The sequence below is a fragment of the Petaurus breviceps genome, unplaced genomic scaffold (assembly GCF_028583685.1).
Source record: "Petaurus breviceps papuanus isolate PSGF00001 unplaced genomic scaffold, PetGlider_PUasm1.0 139, whole genome shotgun sequence".
Lineage (NCBI taxonomy): Eukaryota > Metazoa > Chordata > Mammalia > Diprotodontia > Petauridae > Petaurus > Petaurus breviceps.
Genome location: NW_027185697.1, coordinates 16,765,253 through 16,791,119, shown reverse-complemented (window position 1 = coordinate 16,791,119; position 25,867 = coordinate 16,765,253). Strand labels below are relative to the sequence as shown.

Below are 25,867 nucleotides of genomic sequence, written 5' to 3'. Positions count from 1 at the left end.
TTTCTAATTTACCCCCAACCTGAATTCTTCTTACCACCCTCGGACATAATTTTGTATTCATTTTGTAAACATTTTGTCTTCATTTCTGTACGTGGAACTTTGCACCACTCCCACTCCCAATGGAGTATAAGCTCTCTGAGGTCAGGGACTATTATTTATATTTGTCTTTGTATCATTGCCTAGTATAGCACAGAAAACGCTAGTTTCATTGAATTGATAAGAACCAGGAAAGAAACTGTGGATGGCAACTGAAGATGGAAAAGCACATGTCAAAAAAGAGGAGAGAGAAAAACAAGAGGGAGAAATAATAAGTTTATTATGTTTACAAGAAACTGAGATATGATGATGATGATGATGATGATGATGATGATGATGAGAGGGTTGTACGAGGTGCCCTATAAGGTCTTTTCCAACTTGAAATCCATTATTCTAATGAATAACTCTTAAAATTAAACTACTTTGAGTATCAAATGAGGCATTAGAGTAAGCAAAATTTTTACACAAGAGTGAAAATTATACTTTTATCCTTTAATCTATCTATAATTTTATGTATTCAACTAAATTTTGTTCAAAAAGATTTTTATGTTGAACCTACTACTTGTGGAGAACTATGTTTGGTGCTTGTGATACAAAGTCTCCTTTCTACTGGGTGGAGGAGGGATTCACCATGGATGCAGGAAAGAAAAGAAAAAAATACGCACAAAGTAATTCAGGGGTAAAGGGAGGAACACCGATAATTGGATGGGAGTAAGAAAATCCTTACATCAGAGGTTACATGTGAGCTGGTGTCAGTCAACAAGTATTTATTAAGCCCTTACTATGTGTCAGGCACTGTTCTATGTGCTAGGAATATAAATAAAGGCCAAAAAGAGCTCCTTCCTTCATAGAGCTTGCATTCCAAGTGGGGAGACAGCATGCAAATAACTTGGTGTATACAAGGTATATACAGAGAACAGAAGAGCCATTCCAATCCATCCAGGCCTTCTTGTCCTGTGTGATTCTTATCTACTTCCTTCCTTAAGCACCTTCCTTAAGCACCTTAAGGCCCTTCCGTGGTTCTTTCAATATTTACTCTTTCTGAGCTCCCAGTGCAGCCCTGGGGCCATTCAATGGTTATCTCCATCTCTCACCAACGTGTCTGACTCACCTCCTTTTTGGCGATGTGTATCTTGGACCCTACCTTTTCTGCCACAGCTCATCTCATGTTCAAATTACAGTTGGCCAGCAGCTGTAGCTCATATCTACACCACACACCCCAACCCCATTTGATTCATCATTTTGTTTTGTTATCATTAAATGTTTCCTAATTTTCTTAGTAGTCTGAAATAACTAAGCGATAATAAATAACTAAAAACAAAATAACTAAGCAATAATAAATAATAGCATCAACAATGCTTTCACTATTGGAAGCATTAGTGTTATTCTGCTAATACCAGTAACTGGGACAGTCCTTCAAAAAATATTTCTTTCACAAGGTTTGATTAATAACCAGGACACATACTCAGGAATTGGGACTTTTCTTTTTCAGCATTAAATGAACCTACCATAGACTATGGCTTCCAGAGATTACAGAAAGTCATCCCGAGGCATCCTGGAGATCCAGAAAGACTAGCTAAGGTAAATCACTCTGGAGACTGATGTGTTAAAAACCATTTTATGGCATTTTAGTAAAATGAGATGCATTTGAAAACAAACTCCCTTCATTCTAAATAGGCTTTGAAGCTTGGCTGCAAAGATTCTCTTGGGTTTTCTTTGGGATATAGGTGTCGAATGTGCACAAAATGTTCCACTGATAAAGCTTAATTTTGAAATGTACTTCTGGGATGTGCTAAACACACACACACACACACACCATAAAAAAGCCTGACACCCCAAAATACAGAGTTTCAAATCAGATCAATTAGATTAATCTTTGCAAAAGACAATTCACTTTATCAAAGTGAATTCTTTGAAATCTAATGGTCCTGTAGCATATTAACATATTCTATTTATGTATTAGCTATCAGGAAAGCATGTTGTATTTAGAATCAGATGACTTCATTTAAGATTCTTCTTCTCCTGCTTCCTCCCAGCATGAATTTGGACAAGATACTTTATTGCTCTGGCTCTGTTTCCTCATTTGTTAGATGATGGGATTGGACTAAGTGACTCCTAATATCTCTTCCAGTTCTCAACAAATGATGCTAAGACCTTCAGAAATTAAGTGGACAAGGGATGATGGGTTAAAGGCATGTGTCCTTGTTGGGCCTCTGTTCCCTCATCTGTACGACAAAAGGGTTAGACTGGATGATCTTCAAGGTCTCCTCCTATGATTGTGGCTTCCTATGAATAATCAACCAACAAATACTAAAGATCACAGATCTAGTGTAGAAAGGTTCTTTAGAGGTCATCGAGGCCAACTTCCTTATTTTAAACTGAAGAAAACTAGAGTGGAAATGATCTGCCTAAGGTCATAGTGGCAGAAAATGGTAGAGCCAGATTTCAAACTTAGGTCATATGATTCCAAGGTCAGCATCATTTCCACTTCCTCCTTTGTACATATGTGCAAGTTTCTTCTGTTTAAAAAATACAATTTTAGGTGAAGCAATTTTGCATAGCCCTCAGAGATTTAACTGGAGCACAATTTGTTGAATATTATGGGCAATGGTGAAGTTGATACTTAGGCTAATCACCAGTGGGGTCTCAAGAGTTAGCTCAGGTTATCACCTGCCACCTTATTTACATTGGGAAATTGTCCAAATGATGCTATGACAGTGGAATTTGATTATGGTATGCTATTGCCAAATAACATTCATTGTGTGAAGGTATATCTGTGCAACACAGGGTAAGGTATACTTGTGTGTAAATCTGCTATGAAATGCATCCCTTTGATAAGTCTGCCTATGAAAAATTATTTGATAAGGGCCTGGCTTGTTATTTCAGCTTTGATTTATATTAAAACGTTGATCACATTTATTTTATCTCATTAAATTGCTGAGAGGTATTTCATTTTTTCATCAAATTGGAACTTTAAACATTCTGATATCAAATTGTGAAGTTTCTATTTCTCTGTATCATGAGAAAAATTAGAAGCCCATAATTGCCTCTCTAATGCACCTTTATTTTCCTCTTGGAAAAACCCTAGCTTTACAAATAAAAGCTTTCTATAAAATAGGTTAATAGCGATTTAAAAAGCTGTAAGAAAAACAGGAGGTGGCAAAGACAAAATGAGAGGAAAGGGATCACTGATTGTACTCCCCCCACCTCCCTCCCCTAAGAAACTAGAGAGAGTGTTATTGAGAGAATTCATCTTTGTTAGAATCAAATTTCACAAAAGGCAGTGCCATAGCCATTTCAGAACTCTGGATAGCTCCTATACAAGAGGATGGAGCTCTAGCCAATCAATCACTTAAAAATACTGGATTGGTCCGACAGTCTGATTTATGTCCAGGATGGCTTCGGATATATATTTTCCCCTTTGGTAAAACCTACCTGGTCACACACATTTTTCCTGAAGTCTTCCCATATCATAAATGATTTTGTGTCTGGGAAGCCCAACACTCTTTGGAGGGGAATACATTATACTTTAGTATTCCTCACAATTTGTTATTCAATAGTGAGATCACTTTCCCCATGGATGTAGCTCCATCCTCTCCATTCTTTGGTATTTAGCATTTCATGATTTTTTATCACCATAAAAATTATTTAGTAACTAACTTTCTGTTGATTCATTCAATTCCAATGGGATAAGTGCTGGATTCAGAATCAGAGGCCCCGGATTCAAATCCCAGCTCTGACACTTAGTGTCTGTGTGACTTTGGGCAAGTCATTTAATTTCTCTGTACCTTAGTTTTCCCCATCCCTAAAATGAGAGAACTGGACCAGAAGGTGTCGAAGGTTCTAGAGATATGGGTATACAATTTGAAATCAATTCAATTTGAAAAACACTTATTGCAAGGCACTGTGCTAGATGCTCAGAATACAAAGACAAAACTGAAACCATATTCATTTCCTTGTATTACTTTCTATCAGAGGGGCACAATAGATACACAGGTAATTAAACTCAAAGAAAATTGATGAGGGATCATGTAATACCAATGGGACAGGGAGACAATTTCAAAGATGGCACCTGAGTTGAGTTTTGAAGAAAACTAGGGATTCTAAATAGGCAGAGGTGAGGAGGAAGTAAAATTCAGACATGGGAGCAGGAGTTAAAGTCCTGCAAATACCCAAAGATGTGAAGTGATGTGTCAAATTCAAGGAACTGCTAATATACCAATTGGCTAGACCATCCTGTGTTTGAAGGCGATTATCATGCAACAAGTCTGGAAAGACACATGGGAGCCAGAGTGCAGGGGGCTCTAAGTTCTAAACTGAAGTTAATTTTTTTTTCTAGAAGCAAAAGGGAGCTACAGATTATTTTTGAGCCTCTTTATACTTAGCTGAGTCAAGTATGTATTAAATGCTTGCTATATGACAGTCATGGTGCTAAGCCCTCGAGAGACAACGAAAGGCAAAAAACAGTCCCTGCCCTTGAGTAGCTCCCATTTTAATGGGGGAGACAACATGTAAAAAGCTAGGAGCATGCAAATTATATATAGCATAGATGGAAGGTAATCTCAGAGGGGCGGGCACTGGCAGCTAAGGGTCGGGGACAGACAGACCTCTTACAGAAGATGGGGTCTGAAGTGTATCTTGAAGAAAGACAGGGAAACAAACACAGCTGAGCATTCCAACACAGGTATCCAATTCAAAAGCTCTCCACCTTGGTAGGATCTCGAAGGGTCTACTGGTTTTGACTTTGAGGCTTGCCAACGTTATTTCCGCATTATGATAATGTGCTTAGAGCATAGTAAGCCCTTAAATGTTTGTTGAGTTGAGTTATTCAATTAGGTTTGTAGTAGAATAGAGAACAAAAAGTGATTTTTTTAAAGCAGTCTGCCACCAACATACTTAGCATTGTGGTTAATAGTTTCAGTTATCTCCAACACTTTATGACTCTGTACCATTCAAGACTGTGGAAAGGGCTTCCCTCTCTGTGCTGATGCATTTCACCATTTGGTTCTTGTCCCCATCTCTCCCCCAGGAAATGCTGTTGAAAAGAGCAGCTGATTTAGTGGAAGCCCTTTATGGAACACCGCACAATAACCAGGTTAGATGCCAAACCTTTGCCCCATGGGCCACCACTTCCCTCTTGTCTCCTGCTTGATTCTGACTTTTCCTAGAAAGAATGCTAACCTCATGGGATTTTTTGTAGGACATCATTCTGAAGCGAGCTGCTGACATTGCTGAGGCCCTCTACAGTGTCCCAAGGAATCCCAGCCAGATCCCAGCTCTGTCTAGCTCTCCAGCTCACAGTGGCATGATGGGTATCAATTCCTATGGCAGCCAGCTAGGTGTCAGCATCTCAGAGTCCACACAGGGAAACAACCAAGGTAATAACTTTTCTGGAGTTCAAGGTTAGCTACTAGGAGCCTTAAATTCAGAAGGCATTGGGATGAGAATCCTGCTTAGACAAAGGAACCACAATCATGCAATTAAGAGGGATGCCTTGTTCTGAGGAAAACAACAAATTCATGTGCTTAACCACTTATACCCCAGCCAAATGAAATCCATTTATTTTTATTTATTATTAAAAATAAATTATTATTTTATTAAGATATTATATAATAATATATAAATAAAATTATATTTTATTTATTTGTTATTATATTATATTATATATTTATTTTTAAAATTATATAAAATTATAAAATAAAATATTATTTTAATTTTTAATTAAATAATTAATTAATTTTAAAAAAGTAAATAATTAATTAAATAATTTTTAAAATAAAAATTCCAATAAGATAGGTTAAGAAGGAGGATGTGGAATAACCATGATTGGAAAAAAATATTTAAACTGTATAGATGATCAGTTTTGGAAGGCCTATACACAGTACCACAAGCAGTGTTGTGTGATAAAGAGAACACTGGAGTTGGTGTTAGAAAGACATAGGATCCAAGCCTACCTCTGACCCTTGCTAAGAAATGTGACCCCCAGATAGCTTCTAAACTGCTGTGTACTTCAGGCAACTCCATAAGACTTATGTACCAAGTCATAGACGGGTTGAGGTCTGCATTTGTGAAAGGAGCTCCCATCGACAGCAATGTAGATACTTCTCATATTCTTGGCAGGATAGCCAAATTGGGTCATTAGGCCTTTCGTTGGTTGGATTGAATTAACCCTTTCAGCATATTAATAACTAATTTGGACACTTAAACTGTTCATCTCTTATCTCTCACTTGCCATATGGCCAACCCATTTTCTTTTTTCAACTATTTCCTGGATAAGATATTTTACCCAGAAGCAATATGGAACAGTAGAAAGAGTGCTGATTTTGGAATTGGGAGACCTGAGTTCAGTTCCTGCCTTTCATACATGTTAGGTGTGAGATCTTGAATAAATTACTGTAATTATTTGAAACTCAGTTTCCATTTCTGCAATTCAATTAAAAAATATTCATTAAGCACCTACCATGTACCAGGCCCTGGGCTAAAATAAGGGAGCTTGGAAATGATAACTTCTAAGATCCTTTTCAACTTGATATTTGTGATCTCATGATTTTTCAGCATCTTTGCCTCTGATTAAATGAATAGTCCTCTGTTTTACTTGGGATATGCCATTTAGACATTTCAAAGGGTCCATGATCTCTTGTTTGTGGGTATTGTTCACATCAGTATAAAAACCTACCCATGCCTTATTATTTGGTGCATTTTTTATTCATGCTTTCCCAAACTTCTCTATTCCTCTAGCATTTAGCTTAGCTCTGTTATCCATCCCCCTGGATATATGACCAGCCCGCCTCCTTTTTAGGTGGAGGGAGGAATGCCATATATGTCCTTGGTGTCTTTATTGACACCTGTCACTCATAAATCCTTTTTGGTGGCTTGCTTCTCCCAACTTGTACTCACCTTTCATCTTTCCATTGATATTGGACTCATGAGTGTCATTAATTCTTCAGACACCATGGTGCGCCATGACTCACAATCACAGAACCTGGAGAATCTTGGTGTTAAAGTCTATTGCTGTGTATAATCACATACATACATACATATGTACAAACTGATGAGAAAGTCTGAGCTGATTTGTCAATGAAAATGTAAAGCACAGAGAGAGACAGCCTCTTATTTCATGTACACCCTATCTTTATTTGATCATACTGAGTTTAACATATTACTTTTCATTAACCACAAAAAAAGATTTTTAAAAATACCCTTGCCCCTTCATTCTTCTACTAGTTACCTTCCTTGTTCTAGAAATCAAAAGACTCAATAAAAGGCAAGGTAATCTTCCTTTGAATCAAGTATTTTAACCCTATAGGTGACTGCTTCTCAATCTATCCCAGCCATAAATTGAATCAATTTTAAGCACCTTCTATGTGCTAGGCACTACGCTAAATGCTGGGACCATGAAAACAAAAAGGAAAAGAGCCCCCACTTTCTAATACCTTACAGTGTACTGGGGGAGATGATATGTACACATGTAAGTAAAATTATATGTGTGGCATGCCCTTCAAGGCTATTTCTCCCGATCCTACTGTCATAGGATTGGTAGGCAGGGCTGTGAAGTCCTTCTAGAACTGTCTCACAGCCTCCTCTCTCTACTCCCCTAATCTGGTTTTTCCCCTGTTCATTATTGGCTAGCCAGACTTAATTGGCTTTTAGGTAGGGGTATTTATGGATGAGATGTCATGATAACAGTTGCAATAAAGCATGCCTCCAAATGTCTTGGGGGCACTCTTCCATAAATACATACCAGTGCAGGAGGAAGCTTAGCTAGTTTATGTAACAAAGGAGTAAATCAAAGTTCTTAATCACTAGAAGTACTTTTTTTCCCTTTGGGGAATACTCATGACATCCCCTTTCAATATAGCATTTGCTAGGCTTTAAGGGTCAGTGCCTTTGTCAACCCTAGAGCTGCCATCTTTGATGTATTTTAGTTCCCAAGGTAGATGGTGTGGTCAGTCACTGATGTTCTAGGGATATTGCTACTAATTCCAATGTTAAAACTAAATCTTCTGGGGAAGCTAGGTGGCCCAGTGCATAGAGCACCAGCCCTGGAGTCAGGAGGACCTGAGTTCAAATCCGATCTCAGACACTTGACACTTACTAGCTGTGTGACCTTGGGCAAGTCACTTAACCCCAATTGCCCTGTCTTCTCCCCTCAAAAAAAATTTAAAAAATAAAATTTTCTAACATTTCAAAGTTCACACTGTTTTCCTCTAGACATTACAGGACAGGGAGGAGAGGAGATAGAATTCAATCCTCACCCCCCAAGTCAATTATCAGTAACTAGACTGGCTTGTTGCTAGAATCTCTTGAGAATCTTGATTTCAAGCTGGACTACTGCAATATACACAGACCCCCAAAATATGCCTGATTCATTCTTTCAATCCTCATACATTTCCTGAGTTAGATGATTTTATCTACTGATCAAAATATTTCACTACTTCCAAATTGATTAAAAACTTGGTAGCACCTAGTTTATGCTTTTGATTAACTGATTCCATAGAGATGCCTTTTATAAGTACAATATTTGGGGTAGGGTAGAGAACACCCCTTTATACATACAAAATCATTTCAAAGTAATTTGACTAAGAGCTGGAGGTCAGAGCAGGGATTAAATTCAACAATTTTTTTTTTTTTGGAGTTGTTGGGGGGGGAAGGCTGGGCAATTGGGGTTAAGTGACTTGCCCAAGGTCACACAGCTAGTAAGTGTTAAATATCTGAGGCCAAATTTGAACTCAAGTCCTCCTGACTCCAGGGCAGGTTCTCTATTCACTGCACCACCTAGCTGCCCCCAATTCAACAAACATTGTTTAAACTTGAGTCATGTTTTAAGTGCTGTGATACATACACGGAGATAAAAAAAAAAAAAAGAAATAATACCTTCCCTCAAAGAACTTATATTCTAACAGAGGATACCATGTGTCCATAGAGAAGTAAAAACAAAGTATATACAAAGGAATTTTAGGACAGAGATGGGGACTAACAATGGTTGGGGGAGGGAGATTAGTAAAGGACTCGTGTAGGAATGGCACATAAGCTGTTTTCTGAAAGCAGGTAGGCATTGCAGGAAGGATCCCATGAATTAGTCAGTTCCTATAGTAAAAGTGAGGGTTAAGGCCTCCAGCTGGAATTTCTTTTCTTTTCCTTTGGGAATATTAAGATGGATGAGCTAGAACAGTGGTTTCTCATCTTCGTTGAGTATGAGAATCCCTTTTTAACAACAAAAACTTCTCAGACCCCAAGCAGTGACAGCTGTTTAGTATCTGCAATTTTATTATCTGTTGATGCAGACAAAACATCAATCAATCAATCAACAGACATTTATCCAGCATCTGCTAAGTGTCAGACAATGCGCTAAGCGTTGGGGTTATAAAGACACAAAGATATAGTCTCTGCCCTCAAGTGCCTTATATCCTGATGGGGAGACCCCATGCACTTCTAGAGGGATTTACAAGATCCCGACAAAGCAGATACAACCCACAACCTTAGACCGAAAGACTCTGGTAACTTGAGGGAATTGCGGCTCTGAATTTAGGAATACTTGTAAGGGAATTGTCAGTTTTGTAATCTTAATAATATCTGCATATATTTAAACAGTTCAGCGTAAGTATGTGAGATGTCTTATTTCCTTAGTCCATAGATGGGATATTTTCTTAGTTACTGCACTGTCTTTTAAGGACCACCTCTTGTGGTCATCCTGCAGGCTGGAGCTGGCAAATCATGAGCCTGAAAATTGAATTCTCAGGAAACAGCATGCATTTATTTGGGGCCAGGACATATTTCGTCCTTTGTGTGGTTTCAGAGACAGTTATACTAGTGGGTGTTTAAAGAGCCAGACTAACACATCCTATGTCCTGAATTGGACAGGGGTGATGGTGTGGTATGTGCAGGGAAGACGAGAAGGTTCCATTTTCCTCCATATCCATCCTTACCACTAAACGATGCCTGAAATTCCACCATTGTAGCCTGAATTTATTGCTCAGGGTTTCATTCTCTGTTCAAGAATCCCTGGAAGGTCAAATACTCTAAAATTCTTTTGGACATTAGTGTCTTAGAACAAAGGGATAATCTAATAATCCGAGTGGAATAGGGAAGCAATAACGGCACTGGGCTTGGTCAGGATTCCCTGAGTTCAAAGCCTGCATCAGCTGCCAGCTAGTTGTGGGACCTTGAGAAGTCACTTAATGTCTCTGCCTCAGTTTCCCCACGAGCAAACTGATTAGACTTGCAAGACTGTAAAGTCTCTTTGAGCTCTAACCGTGCTCCTAGGTAAAGGGGTAGGGGAGAAAGGGCCCTGAAACCAATGACTGGGTCTGTGCCTCTGGGGAGGCAGCTGTGGCCCTGGTGTGGGACCTGTTGCTTCACTCGTTCGTCTCCCTCCCCTGCCCAGGTTACATCCGGAACACAAGCAGCATCTCTCCTCGTGGCTACTCCTCCAGTTCCACCCCCCAGCAGTCCAACTACAGCACGTCCAGCAACAGCATGAATGGCTACAGCAATGTGCCCATGGCCAACCTGGGAGTGCCGGGTTCCCCAGGCTTCTTGAACGGCTCCCCCACAGGATCCCCTTATGGAAGTAAGTGCGTTCTCTCCATTTTGTTGGATGTGGGATTCTTTCCTTTTTTCCTTCATACCCCCAGTGACTATTTTATAGCACCTTCACATAGTAGGCACTTAATAAATGCAAACCACCACCACAGCTAAAGTGCTTTAAAATGAGAGCGAAGGAAGAAATAAAGAAAGAGCCTTCATCAGACACTTACTATGCCCCAGGCGCAGTATCAGGCCCTTTGGATAGATACAGCCCCTACCCTCCAGGAGATTACTGTCTGATAGGAAGAGACAACAATGCATGTCTGGGAGTGGGGACCTGAGAGGCTCATTTTGGTCTGGAAGTCACAAGGAGGGTGAGTGGAGTCACAGGGAGGCAGTCCATTGACTGCTCCTTTCTAGAAGTGACTGTTGATTTGATTCCTGTGTACAGAGGAAGAGATGAGAAGGGAGGAAAAGGGAGAGGCACCTCCTGGCAGGACAGATAACAAGGTGCCCCGGATGGACAGGTGGATGTGATGGGAAGGTAAAGAACAAGCTTTGATTTCCTCATTTCTCCAAATAATGTTTCTTTTACAAAAGAGACAAAGGTCCCAGATCTGAACTGTGTGTGGTTGTGGCCACAGCAGGGTTGGGAAGGCAGGCATTGTGATTCCCAGGCAGAACCACATCTCTGTTTCTACTCCTTTGACACTAATACCTCTGACACTGTGGATTTCCCCTTTTCAGTTTCTCAAATAGAGCCCCTTCTCTGACCCTGCCACCAGAATGGTCCCTCAACCCCTCGAACCTGGACTATCGCAATAGCCTGCCTCATGTCTCTCTTCTAGACTCTTATGTTCCACCACCAAAGCACAACCCCATATTCAAGAAACTCCAGTAGCTCCTTACCCCTAGAAAGTTAAATACAAAATCTTGTTCACAGTTCTTTATAACCTATCCCTTCACCCCAATATTTCCAGTCTTCTTATCCCTTAAACCTCCCCTCACCAAATATTCTGTGATTCAGTGGCACTGGCCTTGTCAGTCTTCCTCAAATAAGACTCATCATCTCCCAGATCCAGGCATTTTCTCGGGCTCTCCTTCCTTATCTCTGTCTCCTGGATTCCTTCAAGCCCCATCTAAAATCATGCCTTCTTAATCCCTTTTAATTCCAATGACGTCGTTCTGTTAATTACTTCCTGTTCATCCTGAACCTAGCTTGTCTGTATGTATTTGTTTACTTGTTGTCTTCCTCATTAGGTTATAAGCTCCTTGCCAGATTTTGCCTTCCTTTGTATCCTCAGTCCTTAAGAAAGTGCCCGATATATATATATATATATATATATATATATATATATATATATAATGTGTGTATATTATATATATATATATGTATATATATAGGCACTTAAATGCTCATTGACTGACTGGCTGACACCAGTGAGGCTGGCAACTCCATTAAAATTGCCAGGTCCTTTCTGGATGAGCAATTTAAATTTACATCTGCTACAAAGGATGGCCAGGCAGGGTGAATGACGTTACCTAGGAAGGGTGGGCACCTCACACCAAACCCTGATGCTCCTAATGGGATTACATTAAAGGGTTCTGGTTGACAAAATAATTCTCACCTTTTGGCAAGAGGCCCAAGGAAACTGCACCTGCTGGACTGGATGGAAAGAATCCCCTGGGAGAAAAATGCTTTCCTGTCCATATATTAGTTACAATCTTGAAGGCAATTGTTTGATTCCATGCTATTCTCCAAGGCACTTCTCTCTGCCAGGGAAGGGAAGAGGAGATATGAAAGCTGTTTAACTTTTCTTTTGCTTGGATCCCACCACATCCTCCAGTAATCTCACTGATGGGGACATTCTCTCCAGCAATGCAAATTGCAACTCCTGGCCTTTGTGACTCTTATCTGTGTTCTCCCTTAAATTCAACACAAGAGACCAGTGATGATACCTTTCAGTTCTTCTCACCTTTTTCTGCCTCAGACATTCTAATCACCCTGCCAGCAAAGCTCACCTAAGACTTCCACATCAGTCACTGAAACTGAGCAACAGATGTGAAGAAATCTGGGAATCTGGAGGAGTCAGGGTCTGCATGGAGGCTCTCTGTCTTGTTGTTTTCAGAATACTTCCCTTCACTTGGTATCTCACTGTTGTTGGTCCAAAGACCACCAATGCTTTGGTATTTTATAATCCATTTCTGGGAGGCAGTGAGGTTGAGAATATGTCTGCCTCAGCTTTAGCCCATCAAAATGGAATGTGATCCCAGGAAATACATCAAACCATTGAAATTTTCTATAGGAACAAAGTGAAGTGCCTGATGACATTAAACATAAAAAAAAGGTATTTGGCATCTATCTAGTCTGTCTATCTATCATCTATCATCTATCTACCTACCTACCTGTCCATCTGTCTGTCCATCTGTCTATCTATCTATCTATCTATCTATCTATCTATCCATTCAACTATCATCTACCTACCTACCTACCTACCTACCTGTCCGTCTGTTTGTCCGTCCACCTGTCTGTCTGTCTACCTATCTATCTATCTATCTATCTATCTATCTATCTATCTATCTATCAATCATCTATCTATTTGTGTGTGTATTATATATTTCTATCTGAATACATGGAATCTTTAGACCTTAGAGGTCATTCAGTCCAAATTTTACCGGAAGCATGAATCTTGTCTACAGCTTCCCTGACAAAGGGCCAACTGGCCTCCACTTGAATACCTACAGTGATGGGGATCTCACTACACGGTCGATGTTCAAGTACACCTGACCCCAAGAAGCAGGTCATTTTCCTCTTGGCCATCTCTCATGCTCGGGATCATAGGATTCAGGATTGATTGGGGACCTTAGAGAGCTCTAATTTGTTCATTGTCACAGCGAGTCAAAATCTTTTTCCTCATAACTTCCCCTCACTGTTCAGGGTTCCTCCTTCTGGTGTCGAGTAGACCAAGTATGATCCATCCATATGGCAAGTCTCTGGGATCTGATCGACAAGGTCATTGTCTCTCCCTGGCCTCTTGCTTGTCTTCTCTAAGCTAAGCACCTCTTGCTTCTTCAGCGTTGCTCTGGAGTCCCCTTCCTCTCTTAGGTCCTCATCGGCACAGTTCTGGTTTGCCAGTGTCTCTTCTAAAATTGGGGAAATCAGCACGGCACTCCAGGTCTGGCTGGGGGATAATGGGAGAGGAAGTTCTCTGCTTTAGACACTGCGCTGCTGGTAACACCATCTAAGCAGGATCTGGCCATCCTCATACTCTGTTAGCTCGGACTGTTTGTTGTTGTTCAGTTGTGGCTAACTCTCCGTGATCTCATCTGGAGTTTTCTTGGCAAAGATACTGGAGTGGTTGGCCATTTCCTTCTCCAGCTCATTTTACAGATGAGAAAACTGAGGCAAACAGGTGGCTTGCTCAGGGTCACACAACTAGTGAGTATCTGAGGCCGAGTTTATTCTCAGGTCCCTGATTCCAGTGCCTGCCCTCTACCCACATTTAGCTATATCTCTCAAGTATCCATGTCCCCCAGTTTTCTCACCTTGGCCCCCTGCAGTGCCTCACCCTTGTTTCACATACATGGTTAAATCTGCATCCTTTTCCACATCCCCTCTTCACCTTCGAGTCTGTATTCTACCTCAGGGCAGGTCTTAGATTACCTGGGAAACACTCAGGGGGGACATCAGAGCTGTCTTCAAGGATTGGAAGACTATTGTGGGGAGGAGGGATGGCCTGAGAGGAAGGAACCAGTAGTAATGAGTGGAAGGTGTGAAGAATAAAAGGGTCAGTTTGATGTTGGGGAAGACTTCTTAACCAAGTAGAAGTATCCTGGTGGAGAAGGAACAGGCTGCCTCCGGACCCAATGGGTTTTCCCTCTTTGTGGAAGTCTGAAGGGAGGGGCTGGAGATCCAATGACCAGATATATTGCAATGGGTATTCTTTTGGAGGTATGAATTAGACTAGGTGGCTGTCAAGATCCCTTCCAAGGGGCAGCTAGGCAGTGCAGTGGATGGAGCAGTGGGCCTGGAGTCAGGAAGACCTGAGTTCAAAAACAGCCTCAGATGCTCACTAGCTGTGTCTCCCTGGGTAAGACACTTAACCTCTGACTGCTTCAGTTTCCTCACCTGTACAATGGGAATATAATATTGCTAACCTTTCAGGGTTGTTGTAAGGACCAAATGAAATATTTGTAAAGTGCTTTGTGATCTTAGAGGGTTATAGAAATGTCAGCTATTTCAGTGCTCTTTTGTCCATTGTGCTGCCTCCAAATCCAGATAGGCACAGTTTCTTAGGGGGATGGGAAAACTCCATAGAGGCCGAGGAGCTCCTGGATCCAGGGCTGAAAAGCCCAGTGCTATGGACTTTATGTTATTTTCCCCAATAGTCTGGTGTAGCTAGGCCACGCCATGGTCTAATTACTTGTCCAAGCTGATTAGAGAGAAAATAAAATTGAACCCCACAGCCATGTTTGACTTTCCTGACTGCCAAAGCAGGGGATTGGAAACCTTCATCTTTATTGTTCTTACACTCACAGAACTCCAGCCCCCCAAAAGTGGCCAAACAGATGTTTTTCCCATTTGACGTACGAGCTTCACTTCCTAGCTGGAGCTACGAGTGCCAAGTTTCAGCCCAGAGCACGTTTTTTATGGCTGAGTTATAAACCCCTGACAATAGGGGGTTATAATGAAATGCTGACAGACCCCTGTGCGCCAGCAAATGGGACGGCTGAGTGCAAACGGCGGATATTTGCCCAGCGAGGTCCAGCTGGGGCAGTGGGAGTCATCCTGGGGACAAGAGGTGCTTTTCCCCTCACTTCTCATGTCCCTGTTAGCATCAGGCCCTGACATGCATTTCTTAACTTTGACTCATACAAGGGAAGATAGATGTCCAATGACATCCTCAGTGGGGAGGCTGGTCAGTCAATTGCCAAAAAAAGGAGAAAGACAATCTCCCTGCCCCCTCCAAACTTTGGTCCAAGCTGCAATCCAGCCAGCAAGCCTGTCCTGCCTGGGGGGCTATTTCCTCTGAAGCAGAGAGAGCCACCAAGGCAGCCTGGAGTCAGAGTCAGAATAATGCCAAACAGCATCAAGACTGTCCAAAGATCCTGCTCATCATGGGCCTCACCCTATAGTGTGCTCTGGGATGGGGCAGGAAATGGAATGGAGAGGGGGGGAGGGAGGGAAGGTGAAGCCTTTCTCCTCCTGCCAGGCGATGTGACTCTACAACAAAGGACTCTGACCAGAAGCACAAATTCCATACTTGTAGGTGATCTCTGCAGGAGGGCAAACAGCCCCACCCTCTGCTTTCACTACCCAGAACTTTGTGGATGGTCACGTGGAATAACATGTCATGGTCTCATGTTTGTTTGTTGGGTCTTCTTCCCAAAGTTAACTATAAGTGCATGTATTTGCTCTGCTTAAAAGCCTAAAATCCTCAACCATGGAGCATTAGTGTTGGAAAGACTCTTCATAATAATAATAATAATTGTTGTCATTCAGTCATTTTGTTTCTCAGTCCTGTCCCGCTCTCCATGACCCCCCCTTTGGGGTCTTTTTTTTTTTTAAGCAATCAGGGTTAAGTAACTTGCTCAAGGTTACACAGCCAGTTATTTCTGGGTGTGGTGCTGAGTATCTGAGCCCAGATTTGATCCCCAGGTCATCCCGACACTGGAGCCGGTGCTCTTACTCACTGAGCCACCTGGCCGCCCCTAAGCAATTGGGGGTAAGTAACTTGCTCAAGGTTACATGGCCAGGTGTTTCTGAGTGGGTGTTAAGTGTCTGAGCCCGGGATTCGATCTCCAGGTCATCCTGACACTGGAGCCAGTGCTCTTACTTGCTGTGCTACCTGGCTGCTCCCTCCTTTGGGGTCTTCTTGGCAAAGGTACTGGAGTTGTTTGCCACTTCCTTCTCTAGCTCATTTTACAGATGAGGAAACTGAGGCAAACAGGTGAGGAGACTTGCCCAGGGTTCTACAGCTAGGAAGTGTCTGAGATAGGATTTGAACTCATCTTCCTGATTCCATGTCCACTTCTCTATCCAATGTACCATTTTCCTGCCTCAACTTGAACTGTTAGTAATGAAGTTTGCCTGAGATTTTTCCACAAACTACTGACTGAACAAATTGGGAAACAAAATTCAGGTGGTTTGCTCTTGTGAGCTACTGGGGCCAAAGAAATATAATGTCATAGGGCTTAGAGCTTAAAGAAACCATAAAATACAACTAATTCATTTTACAGATGAGGAAACTAAGGCCCAGAGAGGTAAAGGGATTTGCCCCTGTGATTCAGGTAGTGAATAGGAGAACCATGGGAGAGTATCTCATCCTTAATTTGTTGATGGAGAAAATGGAGCTAGAAGGAGAAAATCTGGTTGAAGTTACGAATAGACCCTCCTCTACGCAGCGTGCCTTGGACCTGAAGAAGGGTTTCACTGTCAGGGAAGAGGAGAGGAGAAATGAATGCTTTTTAGAGAAGTTTGGTTTTCTTGGGTATCTGGGAAGTAAGAATGACCTTCCAACTCTTCTCACCTCTTTCTTCCCAGACTCCATACACTTGGCTCATTGAGCCTTCTACCCGGCCCTCCCAATTCTGCCCTCCAGGACCAAGCGGAATAAGCCCTGTATTCCTCTTCATAGGACAGCTGTACAAGCAGTAGACGAGCCCTCAGAAGGGTCTTCTCTTTGAAGACAAGGGCTACACATACCCAGTGTCTTCAGGTTGACCTTATAGGGCATGGCCTCAAGGCCCTTCTCTGTCTAGGTTGCCTGCCTTTATATACCCTCTAGTTTATCAGTGTCTTTGATTGGCATAAAACTGAACATATTCCAGACAAAATCTGACTGGGGCTGAGGATAGAGGGATGGTCACCTTTTTATTCCTGGAAGTTATACTTCTCTTAAGACAGCCCAAGACATCACAAGCATTTCCAGCTTGCATATTACATTGCCGGCACATATTGAGCTTGGAGTCCATTGAAACCCTCAGATCTTTTTCTAACAAAATATTCTCTAATCATGCTTCCTCCTGTACTTAACAGAAGGTGTTTCCTCATTTGGCAATGACCCCATCTGACTTTTGACCCTCAAGTTAGTCCTTTCCTCATTTCTATTGCTAGTGACTCCATGTGAATGGGTTACAGGTTTTGTAATTTTGCAAGAGATCCCCATCATGGTATATAAAAGGCTGGCTTCAGAGTCAATGAGACCTGGGGTCAAGTCTTGCCTTTGAGACATACAGGCTGTGTCATTTAGGTCTCAGCAACTCTGTAAGACCATTAGTGGTAGCTGAGAACTCAGGCACTGATCTGCCTTGGGGGAAGTAGAATGCTCCATTGATAAAACCACAGGTCTGATGAGGAGAAGCCAACACACCAAGAGGGAAGTCCCCAAAGCCTTATAATCCCAGCCATGAATGCCCTGGGAGTCATAATGATGATGATGATAACTAATATTTCTACTTATTCTTAGAGTTTGCAAAAGACTTCATGGACATTCTCTCACCCCAGGCCTGTGAAATGGGTGCTATGGGTCTTATCATACCTATTTCACAGTTAAGGAAACTGAGGCTCAGAGGGGTTAAAGGAGTTGTAAATGGTTACAAGGCTAGTAAGTATTAGAGATGAGATCTGAACCCAAGGTTTTCTGGCTCCATATCCAACACTCTACACACTATAAGATTCCTCTTCAGAACTGCATTGAAATTTCACCTCTGACTCTTAACTGTCATTTACAAGTCAGTCAACCCATCTGAGCCACAGTTTTCCAATCTGTAAAGTGGGAATAAGATCTGTAGTAGTTCAAGTGAGAGAACACTAGTAACAGGCTTTGCCCACTTTAAGGGGCCATAGGAGTCTGTTATTATTAAAGGAGAGTCCCTCAGGCCAAGGATGGGCTGTGGGGCAGGGAGGTACAGGTGTGCACAGAGAGTAATTTGGGTGTGTGTTCCATTCTGATCCAATGGGAACATTCCTGCATGGAGAGCTGCACACGTGGCCCATGCTCTAGGCAGCCCTGTGGGAGCAGTGATGAGAACCATGGATTTCTCCAGCTTTGAGAAGAAAGAAGACATTTTCTGTCCTAAGGAGAATTGGTGGAGGTCAGGTGGGTGCCTGGTCCCACTCTGGTGGCATCTCCTTCTAAATGAGGACCATGCTGTTTCTTTTCTAGTAATGTCTTCAAGTCCAACAGTTGGCTCTTCCAGTACATCCTCCATCCTTCCATTTTCGTCCACCGTCTTCCCAGCTGTCAAGCAGAAGAGTGCCTTTGCTCCTGTCATTAGACCCCAAGGCTCCCCTTCTCCAGCCTGCTCTAGTGGAAATGGAAATGGATTTAGAGGTAAGAAAGATGGCACTTTGGGAGAGCATGCATGGAACTCCTGCCCATGGGCTCGCTAAGCCACACTGAAAGTCACTGTCACTTGGCTTTTTGGCACACACCCACAAAGGCATTTTTGGTTTTTAGATCAAGAAATACTTAGAGTTGGTAAATTTCTCTTGAAATGTGGAGTAGGAAACAGATAGGCATAGCAACATCCCAAGTCCCAGTCATGGTCTACTCTAGTCCAAACCAACAAGCATTTACTAAATACTGATAATACTCAAGGTATTGTGCTAAGCCCAAAATAAAAAAAAAATAGATTTCCAGAAACTTAGATTCAAGGGGAGAAAGAATAGAACAAGTATCCAGATAAACATATACATGATAGTGTGAGAAAGAGGAAAGAGCTGAAAGAATCTAGAAAGGAAGCTCTCTGCCTCTTGGTTTTCTAGGCTTTCTTTGAGATTTAGCTCCAAGCCCACTCCCTCAGGAGGTCTTTTCTGATGGGTCTGGCTGCCAGTGCCCCCCTCCTTGGGTTAACTCTGCTCTCTCTCTATCTTTTACATACTTACTCACATGGCCCTTCTATTAGAAGGCAAGTTTCTTGAGAACTAAAGCAGCTTTCACCTTCTTTGTATCTATAGAACTTAACATGATGCTTGCTGCATAACAAACCCTTTGTCAATGGTTATTGACTGACTGACTGACTGACATGGGAGAAGCTATCTGAGCTAAGCTTTGGAAGCAGCTAGGTGGAATTGAAGATGGGATGAGATGTGAATGCTTTCCAGGCATGGAGGATGGCCTAGACAGAGCCACAGAGCAGGGAGAGTCAATATTCAGGAAATGGCAAATGGACCCATTTGCTTAGAGCTTAGAGTGAGCAAAGGGAAATAGTAAGACAAGAGAGGTGAGCTTGAGCCTGATTGTGAAAAGATTTAAGTGTCAAACAGGACTTTGTATCCTGTCCTTGAGGTAATGGTGAGCGCTCCACGATTCTTGAATAATCGAGTAATGGGGTCAGACTTGGAATCCAGGAATTACTTCCCAGGCTCCTGGTACTGTGGTTTAGGCCCACAAGACCGTACAATTTCTCCCTGAAGGATGCCCCAGGTCATCACATGGGGGGGCATATGTTACTGCTTACACAGCCTGCCCATCATCTGCAGTCCATATACATTCCAGGGGCATAGCTGGACGGGATCCAGCAGGCATAACCAGCAGTTTCTAGAACCCTGACTTCCATGCTCACCAAATTGATAGCAGGTGCCTGATGAGGGCCATGGGAGGGGAGAAAAGTGTATGTCTTTGTGTGTGCTTTTTTTTTTTTAAGAAAAAGAATTAATATCACACGTCAAACTTGTTTCTGAGCGGCGCAATGAAATGTAATGTGACATGACGTAACACAAATGTGATGAGTACACGAATATCTAATCATCTCATCATGGACAGGAGGCAGCTGATGGCAAGGGAGCAAATTAGAAACTGCTGAGCCCACGGATCACTGACGGCCTGTTATTTTTCGGCAGTTCTGCACATTCAGACATGAAAATATTCATGACAAGCAGTGATGGAGAGAACCCATCAGGTCAGAGGGTCGGTTAACCCCTCTCAGATCCAAGTCTCTGAGGCCTGCTGGGCTTGGGGGGAATCCTGGACTCGCAGCTCTGCGGCCAAAACAGAGTCGATGCGGAACCTCGCTCTCCCAGAGGTCCCTGGAGAAGCCTTCTAGGGCCATCTTTGTGAGCTGTGGCTCAGGAAAGCTGTGAGGCATAGGGGAGAGTTGGGAGTCATAGAGTCTTGGGATTGTGAGATTAAGAATGGAAGGAAGCATTGGGATCCCGCAGTCAAACCTGACAAAATCACCAAATTTCAGAAATGGAATGGATCTCAGTCCAATCCTAAGATCAGAGTTGGAAGGACTTTGGTTAAAGGAAGAAGGAGGGGTACAAGCCTTTATTAAGCACCGATTGTCTGCCAGGCACTGTATTCAGTGACTTACAAATATTATCTCATCGGGTCATCTCCTAGAGATGCTCATCTCCCAGAGATCTGAGAGCCTAGACTCTTCTTTTCATAGATGAGCAGACCCAGAGGGGTTAAATCACTCTGCCTGAAGTGATGCAGGGATTAGTATTATTCTTTCTGACCTCAGAGGTCAGAACTGTGAGCACTGAGCGACAATTGAAAAGAAGTAAACTTAGACGATATCAGGGGGGGAAATTTTTTAAGAAGAGCTATACCAGGGGCGGGTAGGTGGTGCAGTGAATAAGAACATTGGCCTTGGAGTCGGGAGGACCTGAGTTCAAATCTGGCCTCGGACACTTAACATTAGCTGTGTGACCTTGGGCAAGTCACTTAACCCCAATTGCCCTAAAAATAAAAATAGCTATCCCAAAGCATGATGGGGCTGACTTAAGAACCAGCAGTTTGTAAACAACAGGGCTGAATTCAAACCTAGGTCCTCTGACTCCAAATCCGATGTCTTTCCACTCTACTTAGGAAAGAATCTTACCTACTCCACAAGTGGGCATCTAACCTCTTTTGGAAGACCCTGAATGAGGGGGAATTTATCACTTTTTTGAGGCTTCCCACTCAACTTTTTTGTTCTGTTGTACCCAGAGGCTGTGGAGGGCTCTGGTGATTAGGAATCACAGACTCTCTAGAGCTGGCATGAGTCTTAGGGGGTCATCATTCAGTGCCCCCATTTTACAGGAGTGGAAGTTGAGGCTGAGAGAAATGAAATGACCCACTTGGGGTCACACAGCTGTGTGGCAGACCTGTAACTAATTCAGAGTGTTCTATCACATTTCACTGACTTGGCTGGAGAAGCCAGCACCAGAGACAGAACCAAGAAGCTAGCCTACGGGTGCTACTTAGGGACTCCAAGAATTTTGTTTCTGCCCAAAGGATGTTGTCTGGGTCTATGTGTCACCCAGCATCAGGTTCTTCCATTGTGGGTTTATCTCTTGGCCGGTGAAGGAGAAACAACAGCCATTCCTTTCTGGAGGTTTCCCTTTCCTGACTACTCATCTAGCTGGATTATTTTGGACGGGAGCCCAGTTGCTAGGTTTCATTTTCACAAAACAGTTATTGTTAGGAAAATGCATAGTGAAAAGCACAGATGGGAGGGAGCAAAGGAGGAGTTTGGGACAGGGATGAAGGGGAGGGCTTTCTTCCATGCCTCTGGGGCAGAAAGAATAAGGATATAATGACCCTTGTGGCCATCTGACCACTGACCCATCCCCCCCCCAAAAAAAAAGAAACATGTACAAACAGTCCCTCAGACTTTGATTTATACTCTCCAGTGATAAGAGTTCCCAAGGCAGCCTCTGGAGCTAATTCCATACTGCAGTGGGAGTCAGAGGACCTCAGTTCAAATTCTGATTGTCGCTTGTCACTTGTCACTTCTGTTTTTGCCTATGACCTCAGGCAGGTAATACCTAATATTTCTGCACCTCAGTGTCCTTTGTTACAATCTGAGAATTCCAACTAAATGATGATTAATGTCCTTTCCACCTATACATCTCCGATTCATTATAAATACTCCAGGGAAGGGGTGGAAGCATATGGGAGGATGAAGATCATTAAGAGTAGACCAAAGGGGTGGATGAAGTAAAAAAATACACTAGGAAAAATGGACCCATCTCATAACAAAATGTGTGTTCTTGGCTTAATGTTTGTTCTCATTGGAGTTCTGCGTTCACTTCTGTTCTTCATCGTTTGAGAAGGATATAGACAGATTGTCAGGAGGATGGCAATGGCGATAGTGCAGGGCCATGAGCCCTCGCTGTTTGACACAGGATTGAAGGACTTGGGGATATTTAGTCTAGAGAAAGGAAGGATTCCTGGAGATATCATAGCCCCCCTTCAAGTACCTAAAAGGCTGTAGGAAGAATCTGAATAGTTCTTTTTGTCCTTAGAAGACAGAACTAGAAACAATGAGTAAAGGTTGGAAGAAGCAAATGTAGGCTTGATATCAGCAAAAAAAAAAAAATAAAAATTAGGTTTTGTTTTTCTTTTTTTTTTTTTTAACAAGTGCTGCCCCCAAAGTGTCATGGGTTGCCTAGAGAGCTACGAGGCTCTCCCTCTTTGGAATTCTTCAAGCAAAAGCTGGATAACCGTAGGCAGGGGATGTTATAGAGAGAATTCCTAGCATGCAAGGCTCCAACCAGACTAGATAGCTGCTGGCTTCTCTTCCAGTTCTCAACTCCTGTGATATTTTTCCAAGTTGGTTTTGGGGATTCAAAGCAAAAAGCAAAAGTCTCTCGCTGGCTGAGCAAACCCACTAGGGCATCCAAGGAAGGGCTAGGAGAAAGGAAAGAAACATGAAACCTGCTCTTTCTCTGGCGATGGGCGGCGTCTTTTGTTACTTGATCTAGTCTGACCTTTCAACAAGCTCTTGCCATGGCCCCCAGAGACTGTGAAGGAATGGGCTATGTAAGGGAAGGTGCTTCATGCTTTGAAAAGAAGCTAGGAAGTTCAAGGCAGAACTATTCACATGAGAAACTGACTGGCCAGAATTCTAGTTCCATGTAGCCAGTAGGTGCTTAATAAATTCTTGTTGGATTGGGCTGGATTTATCCAGGAAATGCATTAGCCCATCTCAAGACAACAGTAATCAAGAATTTCAGTGGATGATCACAGCTTGTCAGGGTAATACCCAACACTGTGTGTCTAATGCTGTTGCCAGTTTCCCTCAAGGAAAAAAGGAAAGGAAAAAATCCTTGCACTCTGGGATAATCAGTCTGGGTTTCTATAACTCCAAATCATCAGGGAGGGTCTGGAATTGAACCACCTTTATTGAAAAGTTACATCGATTCACTATAAAGTAATACAGGCAAAAATAATTATGGCTTTGCTAGCTGTGTAAGACCTTAATCCAGATCTCACAAACATTCAATAAAGGTTGGAGAGAAGCAGAGAAATAGGCTACCAACGACTCTGCCCGAGAGGGTTAGCTGGCATTCAGGAAAAAAAAAAGGGAGAAGGGAGGGTGAGAAAGAGAAAGGAAGAGAGGGAGGAATATATAAAGGAAGGAAGAAAATAAAATCAGAAAGAAAGAACAACATAAAGGAAGGAATGAGATTAATAAAAAAGAAAGAGGAAGGAAAGAGGGAGGGTAAGAAGGAAAATAAAGGAAGGAAAAAGGAAAGAAGGAAGAGAAAAGATGGAGTAAGGAAAAAGATCAATGAGAAAGGAAGGAAAAGGAGAAAAGAAGGAAAGCTAGAATGAGAGAGATAAATGAGAAAAAGAAAGAAAAGAAGGAAGGAAAGGAGAAAAAAAGGAAATCTAGAATGAAGGGGAGAGATAAATGAGAAAAAGAAAGAAAAGAAGGAAGGAGGGAAGGAAAAAAAAGGAAGGAAGGAAATGAGAAGGAGAAAAATCAAAAGAAAGTAAGAGGGAGGAAGCTATCAAATTATTTACCTTAAAAGCCTAATAAGGAGTAATTCTTCTGCAAAATGTTTCTATTCCAATTAATACTTGCGATGCACTGAGATGTACTGAACATATCCAGAAATCTGTTCAAATCTAGCAATAGACATAACTTATTGCAAAGAAAGGAGGTTGTTACTTTCTAAAGATCCTAAAATTGTATTAATTCACAGTTGGTTAAGCAGTATTGAAGCAGGGTCTTTCCCTTGATGGTCTTTCTCTTGGGCCATGGCCAGCTACCTGGTTCCCAGCTCTGCACCTCCAATCCACCCCAGATCTGTGTTCTCTAGCTCTCCCAGAATTCCTTTCACTAGCCAGATGAGAAGTCAGCTGTCCACTGCAAAGGCACAGAGGGGGAGGGGGGAAAGCTCCTAAATTAGGAACTAAATTAGGACCTCCATTCCAGTGGGTCAACACTCATTACTGAACATCCCAGATTGGCAGCGAACTGTCAAAGGAGAATGTGCTTGTTAAAAATAACCAATCATATTTCTGCTAAAAATAAATGTGAGGACTGGAAAGTCAGAGCTGGTGAAACAGGAAGCTCATGGCCTCACTGGGCTCACATCCTTGAGTTTTGCTCCTTTCCCTTGTGCTTCTCCTTTGTTCTAGAAGAGGACTATGGCATTGAGGAGATGATTCCATGACTTCCAGTGGACTTGGATTTGAGGGAGGGAGGGCTGGGCAAGGTCAGCAGACTCACTTTCTCCTCCAGAGCCATCTGGGTCCAGTGACCAGATATTCATCAGGATGACTGGAGATGGCTCATGGTGCAATGGGAGACCCTGGCTCTTTTAGGCTAAGGCCTTTTCATGTACTCACTTAGTGAATAGGCCTCTTTAAGAAGGGATGGCCCCTTTAATTAGAAAAAGAAAAAAGAAATAAAACTGGGAGGGGAAGACCCTGAGGGTTGCTGTTTCAAAGAGAAACAGTTACTCTAGGCTGTGACTAAGCCTGGAGGGCCCAAAATATTGCCATTAAGTGGAGCTTGGGCAGTGACCTATTGTGGTCCTGTGACTCACTTCTTAAAGAGGCCTACTCAATGAATGGGAGTGAGAACCTGCCAAGGCCTTAGCCTAAAAGGGTCAGGGTCTCCCATTGTATCCTGGGTCATCTCCAGTCACCACAATGAACATCTGGTCACAGGACCCAGATGGGTCTGGAGGAGAAAGTAAGGCTGGGGACCCTGCACAGCCCTCCCTCACTCAAATCAAAGTCAACTGGAAGTCATGGCATCATTTCCCTGATGTCATGGTGCTCTTCGAAAACAAAGAAAAGAAAGGAAGGAAAAAAGAAAATGAAGGAAAAACACAACCTGTGAGTAGACTGAGCTGCCTGAATGGGGACCCAGATAGGTGGGTACCTCAGCTCGTCCTGCCCCTCTCCCTTTTCTCTTTCTCTCCAAAAGAAGGTAAATTCTGATGGCCAGAAGCTGCCCACTTAACTTGGGGTTTATTGGTTAGATTTCTTTTCTTGACTCCTTCCTTCCTTCCTTCCTTCCTTCCTTCCTTCCTTCCTTCCTTCCTTCCTTCCTTCCTTCCTTCCTTCCT

General features: G+C 42.5%; 1 protein-coding gene across 1 annotated transcript in view; it reads left to right on the top strand.

Moving 5' to 3' along the window:
* Nucleotides 1-19,120, top strand: part of EBF2 (EBF transcription factor 2) — a 251,511-nt gene extending 232,391 nt beyond the window's left edge. The window contains exons 11-15 of the mRNA XM_069066940.1: nt 1,529-1,617; nt 5,066-5,131; nt 5,237-5,414; nt 10,421-10,606; nt 18,732-19,120. Of these exons, the coding sequence (XP_068923041.1) occupies nt 1,529-1,617; nt 5,066-5,131; nt 5,237-5,414; nt 10,421-10,606; nt 18,732-18,958 (746 nt within the window). The 3' untranslated portion in view covers nt 18,959-19,120. The remainder of the gene's footprint in view (nt 1-1,528; nt 1,618-5,065; nt 5,132-5,236; nt 5,415-10,420; nt 10,607-18,731) is intronic.
* Nucleotides 19,121-25,867: the final 6,747 nt, after the last annotated feature.